Below are 25,162 nucleotides of genomic sequence, written 5' to 3'. Positions count from 1 at the left end.
TGATATGGTCACTGCACACTCTATAAATGTGCCTGAATTGTACTCCCTAAATATATACAATTATCATGAGTCAATTAAGAAAAAATAAATTAAAAAGAAAAAAATATTTCAGAGACAGAAGTAGATTAGAGGTTACCAGAAACTGGAGGAGGGGACTCAGGGGGGCAGAATAATGACATGTTACTGCTTAATGGGTACAAAGTGTATGTTTAGGATGACAAAAAAGTTTTGGACATAGATGGAGATAGTGGTTACACAGCATTGTGAAAGTAATTAATTCCATTTAATTGTATGTTCAAAAATACTTGAAATGGCAATCCTTACGTTATATATATTTTATCACAATAAAAAAAATCAATAAATAAAATGATTTTCTTAAAAAAAAAAAAAAAGAAAGAAATTCCTGGACCCTATTCCTTACTTGGTAAATCAGAATCTCTAAGGGTGGGGCTCAGAAGTGTATATTAAAATATTTTCCTCCCAATTTTTTCTCATGTACACCCCTATAACATTTATTTATAAATTGTATACATATATTACTGAATTAATACAATATGTATATTATAAAACATATAATAATAAAATAAGCTAGATAAATATTTAAAAGAAAGGGCATGTCTAGAATTTTCTACCCACATTCTGATGGACCATCTTGTCTACTCCCTGGGTTATATGCACCCTGATGTGGGCTGGGTCCTGGTACAGTCCCAAGACAGAATATGAGAGTTCTTTTTGGTTCTTTCTACGGGAGCCCCAGTAAGAGGAAGAGGTGGGTTGGGCAGACTTCTGCAGGGCTCTGCCATGAGGTGGGTAAAGTGTGCCAGAGCCAACTGGGGAGGCAGACTCAGAATGCACTATGGACTTGAGGTCAAGAGGCTTAGAATCCGGTCTTGCTCTGTTGCTAAATATATGACTTTAGAAAAGTCACTTAATCTCGTGGAGCTACAATTTCCCCACTTACAAAATCAAGGATTGGATGTGACCTAAATAGCTTCTCTTGCTCTTCAAATCTTAGATTTTATGCTTCCTGTATAGTTGCAGCTGGGTAGGGGTCAAGCAGGGCCACTGCACAGCCTGTGTAGATGGTGTCCCAGAACTGTGGCGTGCATAACCCACACACCCATCAGCAGTGGCCCATGACTGGGGTGGAGGCACATGAACCTGGACTCCCATAACTCACTCTGCCTTCTGAGCAGCAGTGCAGAGCCTGGGCTGCAGGAAGGAGTGAAATCAGAGCAGGCTGGTGGGTTCTGAGAGAAAGAGGTCTGGATTTATGAATTCTTTGAAGATTGCTGGCTATAAGCTTTTCTTACTGGAAAGGCTTAGGGTGGTAATATGTTTGTAAAGTCATTTCTGCCTTACATAAGATTGCTAAAAAATTAGTTCTCTGTGTCAAAGAATGTCTGGCGCTGGTAAAGGAGTTAGGGAGAGAGGACAGTGGCCTCTACCCAAAGGGGAGACTCCCAAGGCAGGGAAATTCACCAGTGAGTCAACAACATTTACTGAGTGCTGACTGTATGCACAACACCACTGTAAGGGATGCATCAGTGGACTAAAACTGCAGAGGTGAGGGTGTCGTCTGTTAAGGGAATAGAAATGTATTGATTCCGGGAAGTTCACTCTGAATTTTTCCCTGGTACCCCTGAGATGAGAGCACTTTTGAAAGAGAAGTATTTTCTAACAATCTCTCCAGAGCAGAACCCAGAAAAACAACGCTTTGGTAGGGTCTACTATCAAAAGACCCTGCCTGAATTACAGCATACTTCATATCTCAGTCTTTCTTCCTCTGTTATGTCAATTCTGGAGCTCTGATCCGGGGAAGGAAGCAGGATAATCATATGGAAGGTAAAGGGGTGACTCTGGCGGGGGCATGTGTGTTACTTGATTGGGGTTGTCCAGGGAAATTATGTGATTGCTAAAGAAGTAGGGCCACTGAGCAAGCAGTGTCATTCCACCTTCTATCTTTTCTCCCCACGATGGTGGAGGTAGTTGGTGGGGAGTGAGGTGGGGGACGACGAATAGGGCATTTCTGCTTTCTCCTTTATGATGTAAGAAGTCAGACATTTCCGAGTGCCCCAGGTAAAGGAACTTTTGTTAAGTGGCCCTCGCTCTGTATTACTGTCCCTCATTGATCCACATTGTGCCCACCCCCAAGGGGCGAGAGAGGGTGCAATAGAAAACTCTAGATCAGGGATCGGCAAACTTTTTCTGTAAAGAACCAGATAACAAATATTTTTAGATTTTACCGTCTAGTCTCTATTGTCACAATTACTCAACTCTGCCACTGTAGTACGGAAATAATCACAGATATCACAGATGAGTAAGTGTGGCTATGTTCCTGTACAATTCTATTTATGAGCAATGAAATGTGAATTTCATATCATTTTCATGCATCATGAAATGTTTATTCTCCTTTTGATTTTTTTCAACTATCTAAAAATGTACAAGCCATTCTTTGGTTGCAGGCATTATAGAAAATGGGGACCCAGTGGATTTGGCCCCTGAGCCATAGTTTGCTGGCCCCTGATCTAGATGCAAGAACACGAAGCCCAAACCAGTGCAGGTCTATCATAGCTCTACCTTTTCTCCTCAGTGTTTGTAGCGGATTGAATTATGTTCCCCTCAAACTCACTGAAACTTGAATTGTGTCCCCCCAAGTTTTATGTATTAGAAACTTGGCCCCCACTGTGACTGTTGAGGGTGGCAAATCCTATTATGGTAATTAAAGCGTGGAGCCTTGAAGAGGTGATTGGGTTGTAGGACCATGACACAGTGAATGGATTAATAATGGTGGTCGGGGTGTGGTTCTGAGGGCTTTGGAAAGAGAATGAATGAGGAGGTTACTCTCTCTCTCTGCTCCACCATTTTTTGCAATGTGATACTCTGCCATCACTGAAGTCACCTCCAAAGAGAGCCTTCACCAGATGTGTTCCCTGGACTTTGGTCTTCCCAGCCTCAGAAACTGTAAGCAATAAATTTTGTTATCTTTATAAATCACCCAGTTTCAGGTATCTTGTTATAAGCAGCAGAAGTAGACTAATTCAAAGTTCAAATTCTTTTTTTTTTTTAATGCTTTTCAGTATCTTTCTTAGAGGCACAAGAAAAGGAAGTAACAGTTATTGAGGACTAACTATGTGCCAGGCATTAAACCAGGCACTTTGCATGAGTTAACTTAAGTAATTTTTATAAGACTACAAGGTAGGTGTATTCATTCCCATTTAAAGAAGGAAAACTGAGGCTAAGAAGAGCCAGTGTGTTCAGTGGTCACAGAGCTGGTGCGTGCTAGGACAGAAACCAGTTCTCTTTGGCTCCACAGCAATCCTACTGAGGCCACTATACTCATCAGTATAATAATCTGCCCCCGAGCTGGGTAACTAATAAAAAGTTGCATCTCTTGGAAACTGGCAAACTCTTGAAGGGTTAAAGTTTCAACTTCTGTCTTGTAACAGGCAGCATGCTTTATACGGCATAATTAATTGCAGGTGTTCATTTCCTTACTGATACAAAACTCCATTCGTGAAATTACCACACAAAATTATAACCAGAATGGTAATCACTTCTGAAATGGAAATTTTCTTGAGAGTTTTTTTTTCTGCCTTTTGGGGAGCTGTACCAGCTTCCACTTTAACAGCTGGCCAATTATGCATTTGTATAAATGCGGTTTCATCTGGCTCAGCCTAAGACCCATTACATACAGGAAATTGCAGAAATGGGATATGTGGAACCCAGGGATGAAGAGGCCCCAGCTCTCATTCTATTGAGATGACGCTGTACTGGTAATGGCAGTTCAGGAAAACGTGATTACACTGTACCTCTTGAGAAGCCTCTTCAGCGCCTAGATTTAGAAGGAGACTGGTCCAAGTCAGGAGGTAGTTGAAAAGCTCAGCCAGAATGTGACCGAACAGACCAAGGATCACTGTTTGCTGAGGTTGTCTGAGTATTTTTATCTCACTGTTTCCTGACTCCCTTTCAGCTGAATGTATCACCAGTTGAATACCAGGTGATAAGGTTAGATACTAGGAAGCCCAGAACTGGGCTCAAAGACAAACTTCTGACTATTGCAAGATAGATGCATTTCAGAGAAAAGACCCCAATGCACTGGTTAGTTTGAAAAATAAGACTTCTAGATAATATAAGTACTTGAGACTACTAAGAACCAAATCTGTGGAACGCTGTGGAGAGTAGGAATTTAAATTACCTGCAATACCATTACAGAAATTAAAAATACATGCAAACATTTTTAAAGGAAACATAAACCAAAACAAATGCATTAAACCCAAAAGAAAGGTTGCGTGTGTGTGTGTGTGTGTGTGTGTGTGTGTGTGTGTGTGTGAATGGAATGGAGTACCAGGATATAAAGGAATAAATTAAGATAGGGATTAGTGTGACTAACTCAAGTTTGCTCTTGAGGTTACCCTGTCCCCCCCAAAAAAGATATTAGATTTGCCTAGAATCATGCTAGTCGAAGGGCATATTTTCCCTGATAAAAAGAAGGTATCGAATCTAAGTGTGATAAAAAAGACTACCACCTCGTTTAAAACCTAACACATTCACAATTTGATTGACAGTCAGATCCCAGTCCTTGGAAAAAGGAAATATCAGTAGCGCTGGCTGGTCAGCTCAGCTGGTTAGAGCACAGTGCTGCTAACACCAAGATCCAGAGTTTGATCCCTGTACCAGCCAGCCATCAAAAGAAAATAAATAAATAATAATAATAATAATAAAAGGGAATATTGGCACCATCATAACTTGTTCCCAAAGGAAAATATTGGTGCCTTTTCTTTTCTCCAGTGTTGAACATTGGAGTTTTTATTATTATCAGGGATTTTGACAGCAGGTGGAAATCAAAATCTTCTTTAAAAATCCGTTCTTCAGGAAAGAGCTTAAATGACTATAAGCGGATAATACTTTCAATTGTTACAGCATTTTGTAGTTTTCAAAGCACTCTTTTTCTGTAGTTTTCCACTTTCATCTTGGCTTATTTGAGTATCACAAAAATCTTGAGAGGTAAGAAAGTTAGTGCTGCCCCATTCATCAATGAGGTTCAGATAACTAAGTAACATGCCCAACACCACATGGCCAATAAATAAGTGGCAGAAGTGATGTTAGAACCCATTTGCTCCCTCTTGAACTCATCCCTTCACTTACACCCTGTCTGAGTAAGCAGTACCGTGTAAACAGTCCTCCCAGCCAGAAGCCTGCCCTTCTCCTGCTGCCCGAACACCTTTTCCTCCAGATCTTTTCTGTTCGCCTCTGTCTGCTCTGATGCCATCTCCTCTGCAGTCTCTCCTGACCACCGTATCAAAACTCTGCTGCCCACAACTCTCTCTCCCCCAATTCTACTTCATTTCCATCACAAACTCCCCTACATTTCTACTATATATTTGATTATCTGTTCATTATCTGTCTCTCCCACTAGAATATGAGCTCCACGAGAGCAGTTTCTTTTGTAGACCATTATATCACTGCTTGGAATAGTTAGTTTTTCACCTATAATAGGCATGCAATAAATATTGTTGACAATAAAAAAAAAATGAAACAGATTCCTCTCTCTCCTTCAATCCTGTCATCCAGCAGGTCACCAGTTCTTGTAAATTATGCAAGAATCTGTTTGCTCTTTATCCCTACTTCCACCGGTTATGTCCAAACCCTCATTATTTCTCTTCTAAAGTATTGTCATGTCTTCCCCAATTGGTCTTCCTCTTTCCAACCTGCTTTCCCCCAATCCATTCTCCGCCTTGTTATTAGGGTGATCTGTCAAAAACACATATTTTGTCACTCTCCTGTTTACAGCATGTAATGGCTTTCTGTAGCTTTCAGGTTAAAATCCCAACTCGTTAGCATGGTGTGCAGGTGTTTTCATGTTTGGCCTGTCTAGTCCCATCTTTCCCAACTCGTCTCCTCCTCAGTGCTCTAATTGTATGAACCACTTACAATGTCTAGAGCTTGCCATCTTTTTTTTCTCTTCCATACTTTTGCAAATGCCATTTCTTTAATGTGTCTATTTATCCACTGCACTTCCACCCAATTGCTTTTCCTGGCTAACCGTCACCAGTTCTTCAAACCTCAGTATGCGTGACATCTTCTTCAGGAAGCCTCCCCCACTTTCTCTCCCCCAGTATTCCCACCTTAAGATGCTGTAAGCACTCCCTTCTGCTCCCGTACCCCTCTCTCACATCTACATGATGGCACTTAAAACCTTCTGTAGGAATCATTTATTTGTTTACTCCCTCATTAGACACGAGATCAGGGACCTAGTCTTATTCATCTTTAAATTCCCAGCACCCAGTATGGTGCCTCCAACATAGTAACTCATTAATAAGTATTTGCTAAACAAATGAATATCCAGACTGCTGCCCCAGAGCTTCTTCTGGAATCTTCTATATAGTTTTGCTCAAATTATGGAAAATCAGTAATAAAATGTTGGATGTATTAATAACCCTCAACAATTTTAGTGTCTTGTAAAGACACACCTTAAACATAATTAAAATGCAATAGATACAGAGATTGAGTCATAAAAAGGGTCCCTAACCCAGCCTTGAAAGGCAGATGCCAGGGAAAGGTCCCGACAATTCCATAGAGTAAGAATCATTTAATCTTTAAAGGATCGTGGAGGTGGGGGGAAGGGAAGAATTAAGAGAAAGGGAGAAGAGTATTTCAGGCCCCAAACATGGACAAATTCCCAGCATGGGGTATCCAGGGAGCAGTAAGAAGTTTAGATTTACAAGGAGTCAAGTACAAAGCAGTGACTGGATTTAGGTGAAGGAGGTGGGGGGCTGTCCAGGGGCCAGACCATGGAAGTGCTGTGTGTATGGGATGGAGAAGGGTGTTGACATGGTTGGATGTCATCTTCAGGAGAATATTCTGGAAGATTATTGGACAATAGTTTGGACAGGACAGTTGAAGATAAGAGCCTGGGGAGTGAGGGGGATAGAGGTAAAGAAGATAAGACAGATTCAACAGATGTTTATGAGGCAATGTAGACAAACTTGGTGACTGATGGTTTGTGGGGGTTGAGGGGGTGAGAGGCATCATGTGGGGTTGCCAGGTTTCCTGCTGGGGTGATAGATGGGTCATGATGTTATCAAGAAAATACAAAATGCCATAGAAGGTATGCATTTAGGGGTAGGGGAAGTTAAGTTCAGATATGATTCTATGAGCTTGAGGGGCTAAGAGACACCCACATGAGGGATTCGTAAGTCCAAAATTCAAGATAGCTTGGGTGTCATCAGGATATAGGTATTAGTGTGTTGGAAAAGATGAACGTCACCCAGAAAGTGAGAAGAAAAGTTGGCTAAGGACAGAAGTCTGGAGAACACCACTGTTAAGGGCAGGCACATAAAGAAGAGACCACCAGGAAGAAGAATGAACAATATGATACTAGGAGAAAACTCTCTGGCTTGGGGACAATGGTCTCGGGGTGGGTGAGATCAGTAATGCTGAATGCCCCTAGGCTGTGAGGTTCCACAGAGTAGAAGGAGCAGAGGCTGCAGAAGAGAGGATTATGGAGGAAAGAATCACGTCAAGGAAGGGGAGGCAGTCAGTGCAGAGTACTCTTTCTGGAAGTTAGAAAGGCATAGGGAAGAAAAGGCATCGGGAAGAAAAGGTGTAGTATGATCATTAGAAGGAGATTGTAGGTCAAGGAAAGGGTTACTCGGATCGGAAGAGACTTGAGCACTACGGATTAAAATTAAGTAGAGAGTGAGAGAAGACAGGATAGCAAGATCCTGGAGAAGACAGGAGTCGAGGATTTGATATCTCCACCTCTGAAACAGAAAGAAAAGTAAGGATAGGTTTGGCCATAGATAATTTTGAAAGGTACGGTGTGTTGAAGAATTCTTCTTGAGGGCTCAGGATTTGGGGTCATATGGGAGGACAGGGCATCAGTGGATAGTGAGAGGAATTGAAGTTTGGAATAGTCACTGAGGATTAGGAAGCAGAACAAAGGTGTGTGAAAGGATTGGGATCCAGGCTACGGGTTCTGCTGAGCAGAAGGGCTGGGAGTTTGCCTGCTGATGCAGTGGGCAGGCAGGTGTATCAGGCAGAGATGAGAGCTCAGGTGATCAACCTGGGTCCAGGTGGCCAGGGAAGGAAGAAAGTCAAGAAGGCTGAGAAGAGTCGAGATATTGGAGATACTGAGGTATCAGAGATCTCAGAGGGGACATGGAGTAGGTGCCATGGGAGTTAAGAGGGTTCAAGAGCTGGTAAGACAGGGGGTCAGCGAGAGGAAAACTGAAGTTTCTGGAGAGCTAAGTTCTAGGGCCTGTTAATAATGTTCAGACTAACCTTTAGATTTCTATTTTATAATGTTATCATTGACAATAGGCACCAATGCACCAATGTAAAGATACTCTTTAAGAAGAAAGAAAAAGCCACTCATCCACCTAAATGCACAGTTGGTATGTTTATGGTAGCTACTATAACTTTTCTTGTTAATGAGATCATTGCCCAATTTATCACTCCCCTTTCCGAACTTCTACTATGCCTGTAATCCTAAACCATTCAACTGGCTTTTGACATGCTCTGCTTTGTGTCATTAATTATCATCCTATGCAATGGCATGCTGGTAAATGTTACTATTCAGCTGGGGCAAGGAAGGGCAGTTTGTCATTGACTAGAAGGTGTGCTGTTCTCTAGTGTGTAAATCTTCCTACCACGGCTGATTTCAGACTACCAATGTGACATCTCGGAACAGGAAGTCGGGCAAAGATATATAGTTGTGCACCACTATATAGTATTTCTTGAAAATACGAAAAACCTGAAGAAGACAGATAATAGTAAATTGTAGTAAAATATATAGGAAGTGATGGGTTTTGAGTATTTATTGCCTTTGTTTTTAATATCATTGAATTGTGAGCTTATGTAAATTAATCTTAATGATGGCAGGGTTTAACAACACGCTTGCCAAATTCCTGAAATCTTAGCAATCGGCTCTCAGAAGCAGATATGAGCTGGCTCCAACATACCACTGATTTTATGTCTTCTCACTTAAATTTTAAGCATTTAGAGGCAGGGATCATGACTTAAATATATTTGTATTGTTCACAGTACTGAACACATAGTGAATTACTAAATATTTGTTAGATAATTGATACATTTCTGGACTAAAGACTAAACTAAATGACTAATCTAGGTTTCTGGTTGCCACATTAGCTGCTATAGCTACCCTGGTAAGTATACTGGAAATATTTGCCCTGGTAAAATCATGGCTGTAGATTTGTGTATTTTGGAAATAAAAACCCGTTCTCTAGGTGCTGAAGTAGAGTATATGTATTCTATAGGACCCCAAAGATGTACTGTATTTGCATAAGTTTTCAAAATGTTTCTTCATGGTTATGAACGTCTCATGAATTTGCCAAAAGAGTATAAAATCAAATTGGATATAAATCTGCATCTATTTCTTAACTAAATGTTTCAGAAATGCACTCCTTTAAAATGCCAGGGTGTATTAAGTTAATTACATTAGAGAAACTAAATGAAACTGTGCAATTAATTTTGCCATATAAGTGATATTTGTGGAATGTAATCTGGTGTCAAGAAATAAAACTGTTTTTAATGTGCTGTAAAAGTTTTTAATTCATCTCTCAGTGCAATATGTTATACAACAACATAAACATTTTCATCTTTTTCTAAATGAGTGAAAAATATGTTTTTCATGAAATCAGTCATCTTAGAGATGTGATATTCTGTTCTTCCATTAAATTTCTAATTCTGTTATTCCATTGCTTAAATTAAACACTTTGGAATTTAAAGAAATTCCAATTCTGTATGTGCAGAGGCTATCTTTTGTTTCCTGGTTTTTTGTGTGTGAATTTCATCAAACAGATCAAGAGCACTCAGAAGGCATCACTTGTGTTTTGTTTGGAAGACAAATAGACTGTCCACCATTTTTCCTAGTAATATTATTAGTTGTGACCTAAATGTAACGGAGAAAAAAAAGCCAAGTCCTCTAAGATTCAATCTCATTTCAGTTCACTCATTTTTTAGATAGAAAGCTAACATTCAGAAAAAATTTATTAGAAAATAAGTTTTAAGAATGAAATTAATTCATCAGGAAAGGGTTTTGCAGCTGTATATCTTAGCCAATAATATTTTAAATAGGTTTATGCTCATTCATTCTTAAAGTTTGAACAATATTGCTGATGTTGCTTCTTGTTGCAACAAATCAGATTCTTGTTTGTGGCTCAGGGAATTTTTTAACAGACTTTATTTTTCATAACAGTTTTTAGATTCATTGAAGAATTGAGTGGATGGTACAGAGATTTCTCATATACTCCCCACCCCCACGTGTGCACAGACTCTCCCACTATCAAAATCCCACACTACAGTGGTACATTTATTACAACTGATGAACCTACATTGACACATCATTATCACCCAAAGTTCTGGATTCTGGCAATTCTAATATGTGTGTAGTGTTATCTCGCTTTTTAAATTTGCATTTCTCTGATGACATATGATGCTAAGCATGTTTTCATATGCTTATTTGCTATCTGTATATCTTCTTTGATGAGGTACCTGTTCAGATCTTTTGTCCATTTTTCAACTGGTTGTTCATTTACTTATTGTTGAGTTTTAAAAGTTCTTTGTACTCTATTTCACATAACAGTCTTTATCAGATATGCCTTCTGCAAATATTTTCTCCCATTCTGTGTCTTGTCGTCTCATTCTCTTGGCAGTGTCTTTTACAGAGCATAGGTTTCTACTTTTAATGTACAGCTTATCAATTATATCTTTCATGGATTATGCCTTTGGTGTTGTATCTAACAAGTGCCTTCCCCAAAGTCACCTCTACATTATCTTCTAGGAGTTTTATAGTTTTGCATTTTCATTTAGGTCTATGATCAAGTTTGAGTTAATTTTTGTGAAAGGCATAAGGTCTGTGTCTACATCCTTTTTTTTTGTATGTGATTGTCCAGTTTTTCTAGCAACATTTGTTGAAAAGAATCTTTGCTCCATTGTATGGCTTTTGCTCCTTTGTCAAAAATTAGTTGACTATATTTACGTGAGTCATTTCTGGGCTCTCTCGGTATTGTATTTCTGGGCTCTGTATTCTGTTGATCTATATTTCTATCTTTTGTCAATACCACACTGTATTTACTACTGTAGTTTTATAGTAAGTCTTGACTTAGTCCTCTGACCTTGTTTTCCTTCAATATTGTGTTGGCTACTCTAAGTCTTTTGCCTTTCCTTATAAACTTTAGAATCCCTTTGTTGAGATCCACAAATACCTTGCTGGGATTTTGATTGGGATCACAGTGAATCTATAGATCAAGTTGGGAAGAACAGACTTCTTGACATTATTGAGTCTTCCTATTCATGAACATGGAATATCTCTCCATTTATTTAGTTCTTCTTTGATTTCTTTCATCAGAGTTTTGTAGTTTTCTTCATATAGATCTTATATATATTTTGTTAGACTTATACCTAAGTATTTCATTCTTTTGAGTACTAATATAAATGGTATTGTGTTTTTAATTTTAAATTCCATGTGTCCATTGCTGGAATATAGGAAAGAGATTGACTTTTGTACATTAACCTTGTATCATACATCCTTGATATAATTGCTCATTAGTTCCAAGATTTTGGGGGTTTTTTTGGTCAATTCTTTTGGATTTTCTACATAGACAATCATATCATCTGTGACCAAAGACAGTTTTCTTTCTTCCTTCCCAATCAGTATACTTCTTATTTCCTTTTCTTATCTTATTGCGTTAGCTAAGACTTCCAATATCATATTGAAAAGGAATGAGGAGAGGGAACATCCTTGCCTTGTTCCTAATCTTAGTAGGAAAACTTTAAGTTTCTTACCATTAAGTATGATGTTAGCTGTAGGCTTTTTTCAGATGTTATTTACAAGTTGAGGGTGTTCCCTCTTTGCTGAGAGTTTTTATCATAAGCAGTTGTTGGATTTTGTCAAATGCATTTTCTGCATCTATTGATGTGATCATGTGATTTTTCTTTTTTAGCCTTTTGATGTGATGGATTATGTTAATTGATGTTCATGCTGCTGCAACAAAGTACCACAGACTGGGTGGCTTAAATGACATTTTTTTTTTTTCTCACAGTTCTGGAGATTCAAGACCAGATACCAACATGATCAGGTCTGGCAAGGGCCCTCTTCCATGTTGCAAATGGCCATTTTCTCATTGTATCTTTACATGACAGAAAGAGAATTAGAGAACTCTCTGGGATCTCTTTTATAAAAGTACTAATGTCATTCATGAGGGATGAGCCCTCATGACCTAAATTATCTCCCAAATGCCCCACCTCCTAAAACAACTACATTGTCAGGGTAGGGCTTCAACATACATTTTGGGGGGCCACAAAATTTAGTTCATGACCGTCATGGTGTATAATTCTTTTTATATCCTGTTAGATTTGATTTGTTAATATTTTATTGAGATTTTTGCATCTATGTTTGTGAGAAATATTGGTCTGTAGTTTTCTTTTCTTGTAATGATTTTGGTTTTGGTATTAGAATAATGCTGGCTTCATAGAATGAGTTAGGAAGTATTCCCTCTGTTTCTATCCTCTGAAAGAGATTGTAGAGAATTAGTGTTATTTCTTCTTTAAATGTCTGATGGGATTCACAGAGAACTCATTGAGCCTGGTGCTTTCTTTTTTGGAAGGTTGTTAATTATCATTTTAATTTCTTTACTAGATATAGGCCTTTTTTGGATTGTCTATTTCTTCACTTGTTTGTTTTGGCAGATTGTATCTTTCAGGAAATTGGCCCATTTCATCTAGGTTATCAAATTTGTAGGCATACAGTTGTTCCTAATATTTCTTTATTATCCTTTTAATGTCACTGAGATCTATAGTTACATGCCCTCTTTCATTTCTGGTACTAGTATTTTTTTCCTTCTCTCTCTCTCTCTTTTTAAGTTAGCCTGGCTAGAGGTTTATTAATATAATTGATCTTTTCAAAGAACTACCTTTTGGGTTTATTGATTTTTTCTACCAATTTCCTTTTTTTTTAAGTTTTAAAATTTTTTTCTTATTTATTTTTATTTCCTTTTTTAATTTCATCAATGTCTGCTCTATATTTTCTTATTTCTTTTCTCTCTTTGTATTTAATTTGCTCTTCTTTTCTAGTTTATTATGGTGGAAGCCTAGATTATTGATTTTAGATCTTTCCCTTTTTCTAATACGTTCAATGCTATAAGTTCTCCTCTAAGCACTGCTTTCACCATATCCCATGAATCTTTCTTTTTATTTTCATTTACATTTAGCTCAAAATATATTTCAATTTCTCTTAAGATTTTTTTCTTTGACCCATGTGCTGCTTAGAAGTGTGTTTAATCTCCACACGTATTGGGATTTTCCAGTTATCTTTCAGTTTCAGCTTTCAAGTTTAATTATATTGTGGCCCAAAAGCATGCATTACAGAATTTCTATTCTTTTAATATTTGGTAAGGTGCATTTTATAGTCCAGAATGTGGTCTATCTTGTAGAATGTGGTCTATCTTGTGGAATGTGAGCTTGAGAAGAATGTGTATTCTGCTTTTGTTGGATGAAGTGTCTATAGATGCTAATTATATCAATTGATTGATAGTGTTGTTGAGTTCAACTACTTCCTTACTGATTTTCTTCTTGCTGAATCTGAATAGGGGTGTTGAAGTCTCCAATTAAAATAGTATTTCTATCTATTTCTCCTGGTAATTTTATCAGTTTTTGCCTCACTCATTTTAATGCTCTGTTGATAAGCACATACACATTAAGATTGCTAGGGCTTCTTGGAGAATTGACCCCTCTACTATTAGGTGGTGTCCCTCTTTATCCTTGATAACTTCCCTGTTCTGATCTCTATTTGATCTGAAATTAATATAGCTTTTCCAGATTTCTTTTAATTAGTGTTAGCATGATATATCTTTCTTCATCTTTTTCCTTTTAATCTATATTTAAAGTGGCTCTCTTGTAAATACATATAATTGTCCCTTGTTTTTGGATCACTCTGACAATCTGTCTCTTAATTGGTGTATTTAGACGATTGATATTAAAGTGATTATTCACCTAGTTGGATTACTATCTCCTCTATTTGTTACTGTTTCCTATACGTCGCCCTTTCTCTGTGTTCTTATTTTTGTCTTCCACTTTTTTTCCCATCTTTTGTTATTTTAATTGAACATTTTGTTTCATTTATTTATTTATTTTTAAAAGATGACTGGTAAGAGGATCTTAACCCCTGACTTGGTGTTGTCAACATCACATTCTCCCAAGTAGGATAACTGGCCATCCCTATATAGGGATCTGAACCCATAGCCTTGGTGTTATCAGCACCACACTCTCCCATGTGAGCCATAGGCCGCCCCGTAATTGAGCATTTTATATGATTCCATTTTCTCCTTTTTCTTAGCATATTAGCTATACTGCATTTTTTTAATTTTCAAAGTGCTTTAACTTTTATTATCCTTGTAAGAGATAACACATTGTGATTATAAAGTGGGCATGTGACTTGTATAGAACTTACTATAAGCCAGAGTGGAAAAAAAATGCAGTGCTAAGTCCTACATTTTAAAAATATGGAACACTTCACAAATTTGCATGTCATCCTCACACAGGGGCCATGCTAGTCTCCTCTGTATCGTTCCAATTTTAGCATATGTGCTGCCAAAGTGAGCACAATATACTACTTTTTTTAAGAAAAACTTTTTTTGGTGGTTGCCTTATCATTTGCAATATACACTTACAACTACTCCAAATCCACTTTCAAATAACACTTACTACATGAGCATTTAAAGGACCTTATGGCAACAAAACAATCCTAATTCCTCCCTCCTGTCCCTTGTATTATTGCTGTCATTTACTTTACTTAAACATAATCATACATAGCATATATGCATACATATGAGGGTACTTCAGAAAGTTAATGGAAGGATTTGTATTATCTTTTAATCCCATCTTTTCATGAACTTTTCCAAGTTCATTTGTATATATGCATGCTATACACACATACACATAAGCATAAATAATCAAATACATTGCTGTTGTTATTATTTTGAAGAAGCTATTATATGTTAGATCAAATAAGAATAACTAAAAGTTTTTATTTTACCTTCACTTTTCCTTTGTCTGATGCTCTTCCTTTCTTTATGTAGATCCAGATTTCTGACCTGTATAATTTTCCTTCTCTCTGAAGAACTTCTTTTAACATTTCTTGAAAGGCAGGTGCACCGGCAACAAATTCCTTCAATTTCTGTTGGTCTGAGAAAGTTTTATTTCTCCTTCATTTTTGAAGGATAATTCCACAGGGTACAGTATTCTAGGCTGGTGGATTTAAGTATTTCACTCCATTCTTTTATTTTTTGCATGGTTTCTGAGGATAAAACAGATGTGGTTTTTATTTTTTTCTTTTCAGAGAAGCAGTGTTTCCTCCCTGGCTTCTTTCAAGATTTTTCCTTTATCTTTGGTTTTCTATCATTTGAATATGATATGCCTATGTATAGGGTTTTGTTTGTTTGTCTGTTTTGCTTTGATGTTTGTTTCTTTGTGGCATTTTTCCTGCTTGGTGTTCTCTGAGATTCCTGGATCTGGGGGTTTGGTGTCTGAAATTAATTTGGAGAAATTCTTAGTCATTGCTTTAAATATTTCTTCTCTTCCTTTCTCTTTTTTCTTCTAGTGTTCCCATTTATATATATATATATGTATTATATGTATATATGTATATATATGTGTGTGTGTGTGTGTGTGTATATATATATATACACACACACACATATACATACATACATACATATATTACACCTTTGTAGCTGTCCCACAGTTCTTGAATAGTGTGTTTTGTTTTGTTCTGTTTCAGTGATTTTTTTTTTCCTTTTGATTTCTGTTTTGGAAGTTTTTACTGACATATCCTCAAGCTCAGAAAATTTTCCTCAGCCATGTTCAATCTACTAATGAGCTCATCAAAGGCGTTATTGATTTCTATTAGTGTTTTTGAACTCTAGCATTTCTTCTTACTCTGTAGAGTTCCCATCTCTGTGCTTGCGACCACCTGTTCTTGCAAGCTGCCTACTTAGTCCATTAGAGCCCTTAGCATACTAATCACAGTTGTTTTAAATTCCCTGTTTGATAATTCCAACATCCCTGCCATGTCTAATTGTGGTTCTGAGGCTTCCTCGGTCTCTTCAAACCATGTTTTTTGCCATGTTTTCTGCCTCGTAGTTTTTTCTTGATAGCTGGACATGATGTACTAGGTAAAAGGACCTGCTGTAAAAAGGGCTTTATTAATGTTATGGTAAGTGTGTGTGTGTTGGGGGAGATAAAGTGGTTTATAGTCCTGTGATTAGGTCTCATTCACATAGTGAGCCTGTGCCTCTGGGCTGTGAACTTTACACGTGCATCTCAGTTTTGCTCTCCCCTACCTCTTAGGTGAGACCAGATGGCTCGAGTGGGATGTAGTTGGATAGCTCTCTTCCCCCAGGTTGATTATTCTCTGATGAAACTCCAATAGTTTAGTTCTGGCAAAATAGCTTCCTTTGAGGGCAGGCCTTGTTAAAAACAGAATGCTCTGGCATATCTTAAAATGGTTTCTTTTCCTCTCCCTCTGCTGGAAGCACGGGGATTTTTCTCCAATATTCACTGCAAGAACCTGGTTGAGCTCCTGGAGGAAAAACTCACAAAAGAGTGGGGAATCCCCTATGACTGCCCACCCCTCCTCAGAATTTTAACTCTCAAAGTTGCCCATGCTGAGTCCCCAGACATCTGTCAAATTACAGTTTAGGTTTTCCCACCCTGGTACTGATTACTCCAGACATTTCTGCTCATGGATTTCTGCCCCAGTAAGTTGTGATTCTCAGTATTTTTCTGTCTCTCCAATTTGGAGGCAACAAAATTGCTTCACTTTATTTCTCTAATGGATCCAAGAGGAATTGTTGATTTTTCAGTTTGTTCAGTTTTTACTTGTTGCTAGGATGGAATGATAACTTCCAAGCTCCGTGCATGCCAGATTGGAAACCAGAAGTCTCAAAGGATTTTTCTAAAACATCTTTATTGAGGTGTAATTTACATACCATAAAGTTCACCCATTGTAAGTGGTTAATTTTGTAGTAAATTTATAGAGTTGTGAAACAATCACCACAATAAGTTTTAGAACATTTTCATCACCCCATTTGGAGTTCCTGTTCCTACCACCAGCCCTAGGCAACCACTGATGTTCTTTTTGTATTTATAAATTTGCCTTTTTTGGACATTTCATATAAATGGAATTATACAATATGCAGTCTTCCTGTCGGGCTTCTGTCACTTAGCATTATGTTTTTGGCTTTTATCCATGTTACAGCATATATCTCAATGCCTTTTTAAAACTGAAAAATAAAATATAATAGCTGTTTTCTAGTTGCTCATATTTAGCCAGATTGAAAATGAGACTGTACACTATTAAAATTCACCTTTCTATAAGAATGCCGTTTGTGTATTATACATGAAACATGATGATTGTGTTACAGATCATAGTCATGGGCTATTGACCAGCCAACTCACCTGTAAGAATTAATTTAAAGTTATAAAGTTTTACCAACAGAACTACGTTTGGAAAATGTGGTTATAGATACTCCTGTATTGATTTATTACAGTAGATTATAGCAATAAACAACAAATGAGCAAATTGTTATTAGAAGGACGCATTGTGTTCAGATTTGCATAAATGACTTCAATTTCCTCCTGAAAAATCTAATTGAGCTCGTCAAATAAATGGAATAGTTAACATCTGATTTTTGTGAAAGCCAGTTTGAAAGTTCCAGGGCAGCCATGGGCTTTTATCACAGTAAAAACTCTTAAAGTCACAGAATGTCCATATTTATAAACTATTGTACTTACGAATTATCTTCGAGTCTCTTCAGGGTTTCCAAAACTAGTGAATGAGCACTGTCTAAGGAGCAGGATCCAAAGCAATTTAGGGCTGGAATATACCTAATTTTCATTACCCAGTCATTATGTAGCTTCCTTTTAACACTGGGAATTTAAAAGGGGGAGAGGAAGAGAGATTTGTGTTAGACACACAAACATGTAATGTCGAGTCTCTATTCAGCAATTCATTTTGACTTTAAGTGAATTGTAACTGTGAACTGTGCTAAAATCTGCATGTAGAATAGTCCTCAACATTATAACACTTCTAACTGCTTCACTAAATTTGCATAATTAGCACATTTGAACTAGAAAAAATTACTTTACTAGATATCATCAAATTTGGAACTATAGATTCAGAATTTTAAAAATAATCTAGAAGAATCCCAGTCCAATATATGCACTATTACCCTTACTTTGCTGAAAAACTTCTGTGATGGGCTTTTAATTGCATATTCTAACTCTGGAATAAAACATTTGTTATATTAGTAACAAAGTCCTGTATTTTTTTAACTTTTAATTATAAAAGTAAAATAAATGTTTATTGTACAAAATTTAGAAACATAAAGAAGGAAATAAAAATTATCCCTCTGAAGTCCTATAGAGAATTATTATTAATATTTTGGATATTTACACTCAATATTTTTCTAAGTAGAAATACATATGCACATATATACTTATTTGCAAAACTGGATTAATATGAGCATAAAAATATATTTCTTTTTACTTAACATTATATCATAAACATTTTCCATGTTATTAAATATTTTTCAAAACATAATTTAATGGGTGCATGGCATTCCCTAATATGGTTATACAAATAATTTATTGAACATCTTGATACCTTAAATATTTTGGGGGTGTCTGACAAAAAATGTATTTAATATATAAATACATTATGTATATTTCATTTGTATTATATTAGGTTTATATTATATAGTACTATATGTCTGAATTATTTATGTAAATAATCAATCATTTAAATTAATCACTTCCCTATTGTAGGACACTAGATAATTTACCATTAGAAATAATGCTGTCATAACCATACTTATATTTTTGAACAGACAGGGATTCTAGGTCCCAATGCATAAATGTTTATGAAAACACTTGGCACATCTTCTCAAACTGTTTTCTAAAAGGTTGATCTAACTCACATTTTCACCACCAACAATATATGAGAATACCCATTCCAAGATCTTACCCATTGTCAACCCTTTCCAATTTTATAAGTGAAAATTTATCTGGTTATAAGTTTTACTTCTTTGATTAATCAGAAAGATGTATTTCATACACAATTTATGTTTTTCTGCTAATAAAAGTAATTAACATATGCCTTACTCTAAAAATGTCATCAGCTGGAGATAACCGCTGTTAGCAGTATTATCTGATGGTCACTTTGAAATGTCTATAGACCATTTATACTGTATGTGCATGTCTGCAAATTATCCATTCCTGACCTTTGTTTATTTTTCTTTTGAGAAATTATTGTTTTTTGATTGAATTCTAAGACCTAGTAAAGAGTATCAACCCATTGTCTGTCATATTTGTCATAAATATTTATTCCAGTTTATTTCCTTTTTAAATGTTATCTTTTGATGTCCGGGAGGTTTTATTTTGTATATCATCAAATCTATCAAACTTTTTCTTTGAATTATGTCTCCATCACGTATATGGTTAGAGTCTTCTTCCTTATTCAAGTGCTAGTGAAGTCACATGTATCTTTCATAGTTTTTTTCATAACTTAATTTTTTTATTTAACTCTCCAAACCTGTAGGCTTTAGTTGCCAGTAGCACTTGAAGTAGGAATTTCGATTGTTAATTTTCCTGTCTGTCTTCTCTGTTATACTGGAAGTTGTGTGAGGTGAGAAGCATTTCTTATTCGCTTCGTTTCTTAAATCTCTGCCATGGGGTCTGGCACTTTGTTTTCATTATCGAAATGCTGGAGCAATGATCCTTACCTTTTAAAGTTCTTCGAGTCTAAGACCTGATTTTGTAACTTCTTTTTGGATTTTGCCTGCTTTAGTCCAAAGTCATCACTATTTACTGTGAATCTGGTCACAAAACCACCATCATCACCCAAGAGGATGTCGTCCCGGCAGAGCTGGTTGGGGACAGGCACCACACACACACACAGCAGGCAGTGGTCCACGGGCTTGATGACAAAGTAGTTCTCCTATGAACAGAAGGTGCTTTTAATGAGTTATGACCATGCTCGATTTAAAAAATATTGCCCCTATCATTTGACAAAAGTTTTACTTGCTGATGTTTCTTATTTTAGATAAAGAAACTTGCAAAAATCAAAGTTAACGAAATAAAAGTTAAGGAACACCTGCTGTGAGACCAACATTGTGCTTTGGGGTGCTTTGTGGGGAAGGAGTGGGTTACGCCCCGACTAAAAAATTAATCAAATTTTCTGATGTATTAATCTCTGTGAATGGCCTTCTCTTGGATTTATAAGGAACTATGAACAGGAAGCATTAAAAGTGTCAGGTGTTACCAGACCATTGACATAAAACTGGGTGGTAAACATAAAAAAATCAAGTATGAAAGTCCCAATTATTTTACAAGGAGTTATCAGGGGAAAAAAATATCCTCATGTTCAAGTTTACCCAAAAATTTTCAGCAAGTATTCATCAGGGAACTCTGTACTATTGAACCGGATCATTAAGCTATACACCTATTGCTCTTCTGGAATTCACTATCTACAAATTCATTGAGTCAACAAGTGTTTATTGAGCACCTACTCTGTGCCAAGAACTATTCCCAGCACAGCGATACAGTCATGAACAAGACAGAGTTTCTGACTTTATGGAGTTAACCATTCTGGTGGAGGAAGACAGATGAATAAAACAGGTCATTTCAGATAAGAGAAAGTGCAGTTAAGGAAATGGATCAGAGAGCTGTGATACAGAGTGACTGAAGAGGCCACTTTAGGTCCCATGGTCAGGGAAAGTAACCTTTGATCTGGGACCTGAATTAAATGAGAGAAAGACTAAGAGGAGGTTGGGAAGAAGGAGCCTAGAAGGAGAGAGTAATGTCAGAAAGATAAAGAGGAAGGAAGCTATGGAGACTTGTTCTGGCTGAGACGGGAGGGGAAAGGGTGTCAGTGCAAAGATATCTTGTCTTCAAAGAGAGAAAGAAGGAAAGGACGTGGTGTGTATTTCTAATTAAAGCTGTAGGTGAGGGGGCTGAAATTTTGAAGAGAACGAATCTGATGGATTCAGTTTTCTCAGGGAAATAGGGGCTAGTCCATCTGTTGAGAGGGAGAGGGCCTGAGAAGAGTCATGGAATTTTGGAACACTTGCGAGGAAAGGGTGGAGAAATTGGTCAGGACAAAGAGAGCGGCTGACTGAAGCCACCAAGAGGTCAGCTGAGTCTGCAGACAAAACAAAACCCCCTGAATGAAACATACATTACATGGAAAGAACATTCCCTTTTAATTACAGAATATTAATGCAGAACTTGATCTAAGAGATTATGTAGTGAAAACCTCTCATCTTATATATGAGGAAACTGACGTTCAGCAGGGAAAGTGGATTCTCGTCGCTTTGAGTATTTCTCTGGGCACAGTACCTGGCTGCTGCTGCCCTGAGCTTTATAATCCCAGACGATAATGGTCCTTTCCGTAGTGGCAACGATTCGCTTCAGCTGTGAGAGGTAATCACATCCCGTAATCCAGGAGGTATCCTGATAGAAAAAAAGCACAGAATTAGGGGATATAATGCATTTCCTTCTAAGACATGGTCATGGTTACTAGAGGGGGTTAGTTACGTTAAAGCCGCATTTTGCTGCCTTATTTACAGAGGAGCCTCGCCACACATCCCATGTGGGTGACTTGAGGATAGACTCTCATCTTTTCCTTTTGCCTTTCCGTGGAGTTTCTCAGCACCATCAGCTAGAGGATGATTCAGCCAGTGCTGGAGCCACTCCCTGGAAATGCATGGCCGTCTCTGTGCACTGTTCACCTCTGCGAAAACACTCCTCACATGGCACAGGGAGACTAGATGCAAGGCATTGGTGAAGCAAGTTCTCTGGCCTTGTTCCCATGCTTAAATCTTTTTAGCTAGACTTTAGGGATCATCTAGTCAAGGTTCAATTAAGGCCAATGAGCGTATCTTATGTCTTGCCTAAAGTCATCAAGTTGGCATAGTCAGGATCTGGAATATCAACAACAGCAACACAGTGCTGGGCAGAAATAACGGCTCCCACTTTTGAGTGCCTAGTGTGCCAGAAACTTCTACCTCCGTGCAAGCATGCCCTTGAATCTTTTGTACAGCCCATTAGGAATTCCAATGTGTTTGTTTTTGTTTTTGTTTTCAGTTTAAGACATGGAAACTGAGAGGTTTAAAGGAAGTCTAGATTCCTTTGCCAGGCAGCATGGCACCCTGCTTTGTAATTCAAGCCATGGTGGGATTCTGTGAGCAAGTCACTACAGCTTTGTAATATGTGCTGCAAGTTTACTTTTCCAATTAGCTACATGGATGAAATAAATTACAAAATTGCACTAAAATTTTTATGCCATTTCCAAGTTTAAAATGAAACGTTCTCACCTTATTTCCACTAGCTGTCTCCTTTTAGTTCTCACAACTTGGGCTGTGTCCATATTTTACCTTCTCCCATAGTGGGTGGCTCAGAAAAACTTAGGAGAAGCTTTCAAATTGAAGCTTCCAGGAGTGATCAGTTTCCAAGGAATTCTCTGCAGTCAATTTAATTCCAGAAAGTCAAACCTGGGTCCTCTTTGCTGTTGCTCAAGGCTTGGTTTTGATCCTCGTCCATAAACATAACTTTACAATCTATGAAACATCTTATACCCAGGGCCTATTCAGGCACTGCATTGAGATTTTAATTAATTACGGAGGAACATTTATCACAGCCCTACCTCTGACTTAATTAGGAATTTTTAAAATGTACTTACTGTAATATTGATGCTGGTCTGAACTCTCATCTATGAAGAAAGAGAATAGTGAAACCTAGTTGGCACTACAATTAAAGATGAGAATGCTGATTCTGAAACAACACCATATCTCCTTGGTTTAATCTCACCTGTGAGTCTACTTTCCATGAGTCTCCTCCCTGTCTTCCTTCCCTGGAAACAGCTAGCTCTGTAGAATAATGCACAGTGTTGGGGGCAAGGCTCACACCTCCATGGCTCACCTTTAAGCCTGGTGACTGTGCTCTTAAGAGTCTTACACTTTGCTAATGACTTTGTTCCTTCTATCTGCAAACTACCTCACATTCTGCAGTTATTCAGAAAAATATTTGATATCAAAAGTTAGGAATGCAAAATAATACTAACGACAATGGCAAAAGTAATTAAAAGAATGCTAAATAAATCAATATGAAAATAGAGCAATAGGAAAAGATAGCATTTTTTCATTTGAATGTTCTCTCTCCATCCAAGTCTGAGAGACTTAGAGAACATTCTATCCAGTGGGTCTCCTTTTATTCAGTAATTATCTATTGCCCTAGGTACTGTGCTAGTTGAGAGCCATGGATTTGTCCCATGCAGAGAGCTAGTGTGTGTACAGCAGCCTCTCATACCCTTGGGACATGGTAATTGCTCCCAAGATGAAGTATCTCAATGACCTGAGTTCTTTTGCATGCTCAGGTGTTCTTAGGAAATGTCTAGGAAATGGCTTCCCAGAAGGAACGGATTATGTGAAACTGAGAAAAAGTAGATCAGGGAGGTCACTAAAACTGTTAGCCTTGGCCACCTCCTGACTGTCTTTCCTCGAAAGAGTTCAAAAAAGCTTTTCCAAGCAGGGACTCATTTCTAGATGGGAAAAATAAAGCACCGCAAGGAAACTGGTGAGCAGCAGAACAGAATGCCTGTGGTGTCCCCTTCTGTCACTTTACATTCATATTTAGTGGAAGTCACCTGTCGAAAATCTCTTACCTTCTTTCTTCAAAAGTTTCATAATCCTTATAGATATCTTATGAATTTTTAAAATCAACCTTTTTTTTTGCAGCAATTTTTATTAATGACATTTTAGTCTATATCACTAAGACAATCTTTAACTGCATTTATTCTACTTCAGACAGAGCCAAAGTTATGGATTAACTTATTATAAGATATTTTGAGTTCTCAATATTGTTTTGTTTTGTGGGGGGGGGGGTTGGCAGCTGGCTAGTACGGGCACCCAAACCCTTGGCCTTGGTGTTATCAAGACCACACTTTACCAAGTAAGCGAACTGGCCAGCCTGATATTTTGGGTTATGAATGGCTACCTTTTATAAATTATCCCTGTGACCTACATTTCTAAATTACTTTCTTCACACAAAGTGTCATCTTATGTGTAAGGCATGTGACATTCGAAATACTATTTATTCCCGGTGCATCAAATCTTAAAATAATTAATATGTTTTGCAATCTTTTCTCTCCACTTGCATTATCTTATAAGAAACAGATGTGTCTGCATGTTCGTGAGTATACATATGTGCACCTGTTTGTGTGTGTGTGTACATGTGAAATATCTCTGCAACTATGATAGTGCCTCCTCACTATTTCATGCAATCCTGAGCTATTTTATTCTGCAGACCATTATTTTCCTTCTCACATTCACATGATTCTTTACATGCCATTTTAGTTCTGTTTCTGAGGAAATAAAGGCAAAAAATGAGAAGAGAAATAATGCAGAGATATGTTTGTTTTTAGTATATATATTTTTATTGAAGCATAATTAATTATACATATAATACTGCATGTTGTTACTCATAAGTGTGTGCTAAGAAAGAGGGAAGAAGGAAAGAGAAGGAAGGAAGGAAGGAAGGAAGGAAGGAAGGAAGGAAGGAAGGAAGGAAGGAAGGAAAGAGGGAAGGCCACGATAATGCAGTGAACTTTCAGAAGCAGGCATGGGGATATTAAGTACCGTGCACAGGTGTAAGTGCCAGCACCAGGCCAAGCCCCGGCTCCGCACTGCTCCACCCCGGGGCCCAGCTGGCCCTCTCCTGTGACAGAATCTGGCTGCCTGTAACTTCAATTTCTGAAAGACTCCCTGAGCTGGAGATTACTGAAGGGCTATACATCATGGTGGAAATTTTCATTGTGATGGTTATTTCCAATCTATTTTACTCGTACAAAGCTTGTCTCTAGTAGGAAATGAACTAATAATTAGAATTATGGTGTTGGTATTTACCACCAAACATTTACCTTTTATTTCCATAGTAAAATTTTCTGTAGGATATATCATCCTCCATTCCATTGAAATCTTTCATATTTTGGAAATGGAAGTCCAAAACATAAATTTAGGAATAAAATGGTGTTGATAATAATAAGGCCTTACATTTATTTTGGGATTTATTGTTCATAAAGCAT

General features: G+C 37.5%; 1 protein-coding gene and 1 non-coding gene across 2 annotated transcripts in view; both read right to left on the bottom strand.

Annotated features, from left to right (window-relative positions):
• The window catches only part of WDR64 (WD repeat domain 64), a 126,396-nt gene that overhangs the window by 84,578 nt on the left and 16,656 nt on the right, over positions 1 to 25,162 (bottom strand). Inside the window, exons 5-8 of the mRNA XM_063082880.1 lie at positions 22,763 to 22,792; positions 21,421 to 21,534; positions 19,806 to 20,017; positions 17,818 to 17,952 (exon numbers count right to left, since the gene is read on the bottom strand). Of these exons, the coding sequence (XP_062938950.1) occupies positions 17,818 to 17,952; positions 19,806 to 20,017; positions 21,421 to 21,534; positions 22,763 to 22,792 (491 nt within the window). The remainder of the gene's footprint in view (positions 1 to 17,817; positions 17,953 to 19,805; positions 20,018 to 21,420; positions 21,535 to 22,762; positions 22,793 to 25,162) is intronic.
• Positions 14,520 to 14,626, bottom strand: LOC134366535 (U6 spliceosomal RNA). Its single transcript, XR_010022332.1, has one exon. It is a non-coding gene; the product is annotated as a U6 spliceosomal RNA (small nuclear RNA).

This window comes from Cynocephalus volans, chromosome 18 (genome assembly GCF_027409185.1).
Source record: "Cynocephalus volans isolate mCynVol1 chromosome 18, mCynVol1.pri, whole genome shotgun sequence".
In the NCBI taxonomy this organism is placed as follows: Eukaryota; Metazoa; Chordata; class Mammalia; order Dermoptera; family Cynocephalidae; genus Cynocephalus; species Cynocephalus volans.
This window is presented reverse-complemented; position numbering and strand designations above follow the sequence as displayed.